At 40.1% G+C, this 8434-nt stretch overlaps 1 protein-coding gene across 3 annotated transcripts in view; it reads left to right on the top strand.

Moving 5' to 3' along the window:
* The window catches only part of scaper (S-phase cyclin A-associated protein in the ER), a gene marked incomplete in the record, with an annotated part of 59097 nt that overhangs the window by 23643 nt on the left and 27020 nt on the right, over positions 1 to 8434 (top strand). For all 3 annotated transcript variants that reach the window (XR_004796824.1, XM_035664566.1, XM_035664567.1), the window contains 2 exon segments: positions 3335 to 3400; positions 3777 to 3903. Coding sequence is in view for 2 of the 3 variants with exons in the window: in XM_035664566.1 (XP_035520459.1) it covers positions 3335 to 3400; positions 3777 to 3903 (193 nt within the window).

Genomic DNA, 8434 nt, shown 5'->3' with positions numbered 1-8434 from the left:
ATGGGTGAATGAGAGGCATTGTAAAGCAGTTTTGTTGCTCACTGGTTGAAAAGTGCAATATAAGTGTAACCCATTTACTGTTTACTGTATAATGGAGGGTGTGCTGATAATGTGGTCTTAAAGGTTTAACATAAGTAATCCAGTTCATACATTAATCAGCTAATATATCATTTCGAAGATCTCAGATTATACACAACCCTAGTGTGTATACTGTACACTGGTTAAATGTATACATCAACATAAGGACCAGTATTTCCTTATTCTGCTGCCTCCTAGTAAAATAACTATAACAGTTTAATAGATATTTACCTCCAGTTCAGTTTCTACAGCTCAGTTATTTACAGTGTATTAAAAAAATTATTTTCTTTGGAAAACAGTTATTAGGATGCAATAGAGGCCTAAGATTAGTTACATTTTACCTCCACCTCCTTTTTAACCAAAGGTACAAAGAAAGCAAACAACTTTATACATTTGAGCTAAACTCTCTCCAAGGGGCAGTTAGTTGTTGTCTGCATATTCCCTCACAGTTCCCTTTTTAGTGGATAAAATTGTAATAATAAATGTGTGTATTAATATTATATGTGTGTAATTTAAAGATGAATAGAGGGATTTAAATTATGGCATTTATAATTTATGATTTATAAACATAGGTACTAAAAGGTATTAAAGCTTCAAAATCTTGTGGTTGGCATAATAATTATGAAGCAACTTGGCAACACTAACTGAATTTTTGCAAAGAGTCTGCTCTTTATTATCTTTATTGGGATTATGATTGAAAATAAATATGTAAGATATTTGGAAAAGAACCATACACTCGTCTAATAGTAACATCAATTGTGTACATAATTAGCAAAAATCCAGTTTCTTTTAACCTGAACTAAACTGTTTTATTCTGTTAATTGCATTGTTTTGTGTTATAACAGAAATAAAAATGGTAAGAGGAGCAGAGTTAGTGAGCATCCCTGTCTGGATGACCTCTTGAGAACATCTTTCAAAGTTTTGTACCACTCTTACGTGAATCCCTCTCTTGCCAATTTAAGTCTGGCTATGGTGGAGTACATTTCTTCCTGAGAGGAGGTCAGTGTTCTCCTATGAGTGTAGGCAGATTTAATGATCCTAATAAAGCCTCCAAACTCTTATCATGATTGACCTGTGGATATGACCCTGTGTGAGATTTCTAAAAAGAGAATTCATCATTATTATGTTTCTCAGGAGAAAGTATTTATTCAGAAGAGGAATAAGAGGCAGCTCCAGGTTGAAACACTCATCCCATTCTGCGACAGTGCTTTATTCTCAGTGCTGCTGTTTTTGGCTTTGTGTGGCTCAGCGGTACCGAGAAAGTGACAACATGATCTGTCTCTGTTCACCGTCACCCCTGCACCAGCTCTGCTGAGACTAGCACTCAAAGGCAGCAGGCTTTCAGAGGTCATAAATTACACAGAGCCCCAGTAAACATAAAGGTGAGCCGCTTCACCACTGGGTGGAAATGAACCGTTTTATTGGAACACCGTATGGTGTCCGTAAAACGTGAGTGGTTCTCACTAGACTTTTCACCAGGCCAACATGCAGCCCAGTTCTGTCATAAAGCAGTGAACACACATTTTAACCCACATGTTTTTATTTTTGCGGCTTGGCTAACCTGCTCTAATAAGTGTTTCGGGAAGGAAAATATGCTGTTAAAATTTCATGTAAGTAGCCTGTCAGTTAGTGTCAGGATGAGTTCTGAACTTGGAAACCAAAGTCTCCACTTATGCCCTGGTATGAGCTGCTTGCCCGTAGCTGGTTGCTTGTGGTTTGCTCAGCAGGGAACAGAGTGGCCAGTGTGTTGTTGTGCGTATGGACCTCAGATGGTGGTGTGTATACAAAGACACTCCTGTATGGAGTATGGAATACAGTATGAGGTGGTAAGCATGGCCCCAACTCATTTTACCCAGTCTGCTGCCTCGGATTAAGGGGAAAATGTCCTGCTCGTAAATGAACATACAAAGCACATACAAGCATTTAAAGTACACTTATTGAAGTATTAGCTTTATTTTACATTTCCGTAGGTTCTTCTCCTCTTTATTACCATTGAACTGATGCCTGGCTTCCTTTTCTAGATCTGTGTTGTGTACATTGTAGTCATGGTTTGAATTTGCTTTTGTAGATTGGCCGTCTCTCTTTTATAAAGAGGAGTATAAGAAATTGGAATGACGAACAGGGCGGATACAGTTCAGGCCCCTCTGAAAATGAGCATGTTGTACCCATTTATCCTACTCACAGAACACGGAAAATAACTTTATCTAAAATTATTACTGAAGAGTGGCACAAACATGTATAGTTACCCTCACTCACAAGATGGTCTTCTGAAATTGGTATCTAATACAGTACGACTGTACTTTTTTCTCTTTTTCTTTTTGACAGTAATATGGCTGATCTTGTAGATTACTTGTTTAGATTTAACCTTAATATTAATTTAAAATATCGTTCTGCTAAGACAAATATTATTGCATATTATTTTATTTTATTCTAATTTACAAGAGATTTGTAAGCGCTACATCTCCGACATCACAGTAGTGATAACAGTGTTATCTTTCGCAATGCTAGAAAATGTCCTGGGACAGCAGTTAGAAGGTTTTTGGTATCTCAGTGTCCTGGTTCAGCTGTGACTAAATTATCAGTTGCTGTTAGATGACTGCCCTTGAATATAAGAGATTGTGAAAAGATGATGAGGTTGTGGTTGGTCCATGTCCGGCCTGCCGGGACAAATCCACCTGTCGTTTTCCAGAAAGTGTTTGATCCTATCAGTGTAATGATGGGTAACCGGAAGGCGCTCTATCTAACTCTGATCAATAGTTACTTATCATGTCTGGGAATGCCTGATTGACAGATTGAATCCTCCACCCAGTTTCTCACACACACAAACACACACACAGACTGTGCCTGGCTGTTGGAGTAATGCCACCAGTCCCCTAATGACCATGACCTTTTCGGAGGTCAGACATTCAAAACACTAGTTGCGTTGCTTGAAGCCCCCTATTAACTGTTTATTTGACAATGAGTGAAGTGAAGAACCTGAGCCTCCCTTGTTAAAAATGACTCGAAGGAAGGCAGATTTAAAGGTGGAATTAAGTCTTCATGATAATACTCCATGGCAGCAAAACACCCGTCCCCACAGAGCCGGTGTCTGATTATTTTAAGACAAGTTACTTGGTGAAGGGCCGACAGGCCAAATAAACAAACTCAGGTTTGAACTTTTTCCTCTGTTCACACTTTTATCCGTTGTGTTCTTTACTGACAGGCCAAACACTTTTTCCTGGGATTCAAAGACATTTTCCTACTTCTCTTTCTGCAGGGCCAAGGAATATGAGACATCAATGGAGGCAAAGACACAGGTCCCTGACTCCCCATACAAAGCTAAGTGAGTGTTTTCCTTTTTTTCATAATCTGTAGTTTCATATTTTTTATTTTTATTTTTTTCATTTTTAATGTCTTATTCTAATTCTTATAAAGCTGTTGTACAGGGCTGCAACCAAAAAATATTATTAAATTGAATAATCTGCTGCTTATTAATCAAGATGAATTATCGGTAATTCATGCCAGAAAACAATTTCCCAGAGGCCAAGGTGACATCTGTTTGTTTTTTCTGACAACCAGACCAGAAAAATGACTTAAGCAATTAATTGATTATCCAAATTTTGGATGGATGGAAGTTTGCTGATGTAGCATGGAAACATGAATTAGGAACTGCTGTTTGTAAACAGATTTATAATAACTATTGGCTCCTGTATGTTCAGGTTGCAGCGCCTGGTGAAGGACCTGTTGAAGCAGCTGCAGGGCCAAGACAGCGGCCAGTGGGCCAACAACAAAGTGTCTGGTCTGGACAGAACTCTGGGAGAGATCTCTCGCATCTTGGAGAAACAGGTAGATCAACAAATAGATCACATAGATATGAAAGACAATGTGATTGAGCAATGTGTATCTTTTATTAGTGTAGTGATTATTATTTTAATATACTGCCCATACTCTTACTTTTCTTCAACGTAGATTTCTGCTACATAGGTTTGAAGCTGCTAACATTGGGGCCTTTCTCTTTGGTGAATTATGTGCTGTTCTGCAGAAAGTGTCCTGCTTTGTTGCTTGTCTGTCAACTGAACAGTCTGCAGCAGTGCACAAGTCATGCCAGCCCTTTGGCATGTCTCTTCAGTGATGAGTTGTGTTTGGCTGTGTCTCCCTGTGTCCCACCCTCCAAATGTAGAGTATTACTTACTCCAAACCAACTTGCCTTTGGTTATTGGCTAATGAAGACCAGATTAACTGTGTTTTCATTGTGCACATGGTACCAATAGAGGAGCTTCCTAGCACGAGAGCAAGCATTGTCTCGTGTCTATGTGGCATGCACGACTCAGATGTCACTAGTTTAGACAATAGTAAATTGGATTTTCAGATGAAATGCCATTGATGCACAAGACTCTACTGAACAAAGCCAAGTGAATCAGATATTCTTTCCAGAGATTTATTTTTGTTCTTACACTTCTTTACAGCTGTATAAATACATATAATTGTCAGATATAATGGCAGACATTTATAACTAAAGTTGATTTGAAACATCTGTCCCAGAGGTTTTGTTGCATGTCTGAAACTGAGAAGAGGAATTAAAACACCTGCCACTGTGTTTATGATGAGGAGAATATACAGCCCACTTCCTGTAATGAGGCATAAATTTCCTGCCATGTTGTGGTTCGAGCATCATAACATCCCACTGTGCATGCCTCTGGGCGTGAGGATAGAGAGATTATGGTGTCCCATCAGTGACGAGGGGGGCGGCTAGAGAGGCTATTATTGAATTTCCCCAGAGAGGCAAAGAAAGAGGTGGCTGAGGTGGGTGGCACAGCGTCCTGTAAGAAGAGAGGAGGAGACCAGTGTGATGTGAGTAGCTCACAAGCTGTCACTACATGAGGACTCCTCCCCTCAGCTTCACATAGTCCCAGTGGGAGGTCAGAGGTCACTGGGCCACAGGAGATTCAACAGTGGTGTTGCTGGCAAGGAGGCAGATCAAGGCTCTGTCTGGATGCTCTTTGTCCTATTTTTACCTCAGTTTAAAAGCACATTTTTAAGCTGTTTTGTCAAGTTCTGCTTCACCAGCTTCTTACAGAAAAAATCCACCCAAAGCTGAGTGGAACAATGTGATTGGCCGGTGACGCACCCTGGGGAGCACTTCCCTCTCTAATCCCTGGACAAAGTCAAATAAATAGAGTCTCCGTCAGCATGGCTGTCTGGCCACTGAGTCACATCAAGTCGGGACCGTTTAGATTATTTGACCTAACAAGCATCTCTCATGTCATTGACTCACCTAGAGATTTGTTTTTCTCCCTCATATCTGATTCAGTCTCCACTTTCTCTGCTAATTCCTTAGACAACACCCGACACTCCCCCTCTTGCACTGCTGTCCCACCCCCCTCACTCCTCCCCTGCTTTCTAGGCTATGTCTAGTCTCTGACCCCAGTGTGTTTCTCCCTCTGTGGCCTCTAATGGTTTATTTTGTGTCAAACCTGATTTTTTTTCTTTACTTTCAGTGATTAAGAATAGCAATTGTCCCAGTGTGCTTTTCCTTTTGCTGCACACTTGCCTTATTATTAACCACTTGTATTTATATGTGTTTACCACTGCTTTCAGTTAAAGCCTGTCTAGAAAAGGGCAACATGTAAGTCAGGTAAGGAACTGTCAGGAGTGTGGTGCGCTGTAGACTTAACATTTTCATTTAGCAGCTGTCAGAGCGTGGTTGGGCCGACCGGTGGGACTGGTGGGAGGTGTATCTGGGGACGTGGGGGAAGGTGAAGGGCAGTGTGGCAGGATAATAAGGTTTCTTGCTTGGGCCTCCAGCAGACTGACAGATACAGCCCAGATCACCAGTGTCAGAACTTTGTCAAACACAGCAAAGCACGAATGGCATGCTATTTAGTTCAGTGTTTAAATTCTCCATCTTGGTGAGCAAAATATTCTACTGCTATGCTTGAATTAAAGTGTTACTGTGTTGTACATTATTTCTTTGTTAACTGTTTCCTTATAACAATCTATAGAGTTTCAAAAACTCGTTGTGGCTATGTGTCAATAATATGGTCACATATCTTGTTTGACATTGACCGTTAAAAAAGCTAATTTCGACACAGTAAAGTATCTGCAATTGGCATTTGTCATTATTTTGGACATTTTTAGATGATATTATTGATCGAATAAAGAACATTTCATTAATAAAATAACTGTTTCAGCCCTAATGTCACATCACTTTTCCTGTTTCCTGTTTCCCTGTCATTTTTGAGCAATTTTTATATCAGACCTATATATCATTATCTTGGAGGCCACCAGTTGGTTGTCAGATAATCAAGTGATTAGTGGGAAGAAAAAAACCTTCAATTTTACAGCTCAAATGTTATTGGGTTTTTTCTCATTCTAGACTGTCGTTTGTCTCTTTTTTGTTTCCTCACCACAAGACCAATAGGGAGTAAAATGGTTCTATATTTCTCTGTGTATTAGTTACAACTAGAGGCTGTCTGTGGTTTATGTGGCCAGTTTAATTTTGCACCACACTGGCCTTTGATTAACTTGGTTCATTTTATAGAATAAACACAGTTTGTAGAATTATCCATTTCCATTTTTACCCTGCACTCACATAGTATACTAAATCATCTGCCATTATGTCTTGTAAACACACAAGTTTATACTCAACCTTAAAATGTTTACACCAGCAGCCTTGTTGTGGTTTACAGTCGACTTGGCCCACAGAGCTTTGTTTACCACTCTCAAGCTTTTCTGCAAGGCTGTATAATGATGAAATTCATGTGAAGAGAGGGTGATTTGTCATACTCGTCTCTGTCATTGTTAGGTTGTAGTTTTGAAGCAGTGAACTCGTGACTTGAAGGTGCAGATCAAAGTTGAAGCCAGTCCTTAATGAACTCTGCCAGTTGTTGTCCATCTGTTGGCGGGGCAGGATGACTGAGGCTGTGCCCTCCTCTCTGCTTTAATTAAAGCATCTGGTGGGAGGAGACTGCAAAGTGCAATCTGGCTGGTCTGCTGGTCTGCTGGTCTGTGGACAGTGTCGCAGGAATTGCCAGCTGCTTTGGGTTCCCATCAGCTAGGGTAACAATGGTCACCCTGGACAATAATTGGATAAGATTCCCCCTATTGTATAATTCAGGAGCCATCCTTTTCACTTGTGTCTTATTGCTTGGCCATTCGAGGTGACTCTTCTTTTTCTCTTTGAGGGAAATTTATTTGCTCATCTCGTTACTGTGTTTTGTAAAAGCTTCTGTTGGGGAGTGACCAGTCACAGACAGATTGGGCCTTGAAGTTACACTCCTACGTTTTAGGAAATATGTGTGTTTGCTGTCTTATCCGCAGTCATAATAGGAATTCCCCCTCTGTGCTTTCAGTACAGAGATACTGAAAAAATGGGACATATGTAGCCTAGCACAAAGAATAAGAGCATGGGTGAACAGTTAGCCTACATTAAAAGAGCAATTTAGTAATAAGTAAGTAACACTCCTTGACACGTAAAATCTGTGCTGTGACCCAACAAAAGTAAAACAAGGGGCTATAGCTATGTGAGTCTGTACATACTATAGGCACAGCGGGGCACTGAGCTAAATGCTAATATGTCACCATGATAATGGTGATGAAATAATAGATGAAAAGTAAGGGGATCATCAAAGTTGTTTCAGTTCATCCTGAGGGGGACATGTATTTCCATCTAATAGCAGTTGAGACATTTCATTCACAACCACAGATCTAACACTCAAGGTGGCGATGGCCAAAGTTGGTAGCATTCATCAACTGGGGATCACAAATGTACATACAAAATTTCATGGCAGTCAATCTAATGGTTGTGAAGATATTTCAGTCTAGACCAAAGTGGTGGTCCGACCAACAGTGCCACCCCTTGAGTCATGCTGCCAATGTGGCTGAAAAATATGCTCCTCAAATCTGGAAGGCTACCTGACAAGATAGAATATGAAAGTAACTGTTTTACTTTCATATTCTATCTTGTCAGGTAGCCAGCCAGCCACCTATGCATTCAGGAGTCTCTTAGGTTTTGTTCTTAACTCTGAGAGTGTGCAAACTTTGCAACATTTGAGTTGAGAAGGAAAGGAGGGGAAAATGATAACTAATCTTCTTATCTAAATTCGACTGCAAGCAAGTGTATTTCCCTTTAAGAACATTGGGTGAAACATGGTGACAACATTGTTTTCATCCTGTTACGTTTGTATGCAAATTCAGCTGACTGTGTACATACACTGTCACTGTAATTACATACAAACATGATTTCTGTTGCCCTGTCTGGTTAGGTTTGTAGAAAGGACACATCATCACAAGATGCTGGTTCCCATTTGAAAGCCAACTGCTTTGCACAAAGATCAACATTCACAGACCTCAGATCTGTTATCATGCAAAACAAACC

Source organism: Morone saxatilis, unplaced genomic scaffold (genome assembly GCF_004916995.1).
Source record: "Morone saxatilis isolate NCDOM2014 unplaced genomic scaffold, NCSU_SB_2.0 Contig2, whole genome shotgun sequence".
Classification (NCBI taxonomy): domain Eukaryota; kingdom Metazoa; phylum Chordata; class Actinopteri; family Moronidae; genus Morone; species Morone saxatilis.
This window is presented reverse-complemented; position numbering and strand designations above follow the sequence as displayed.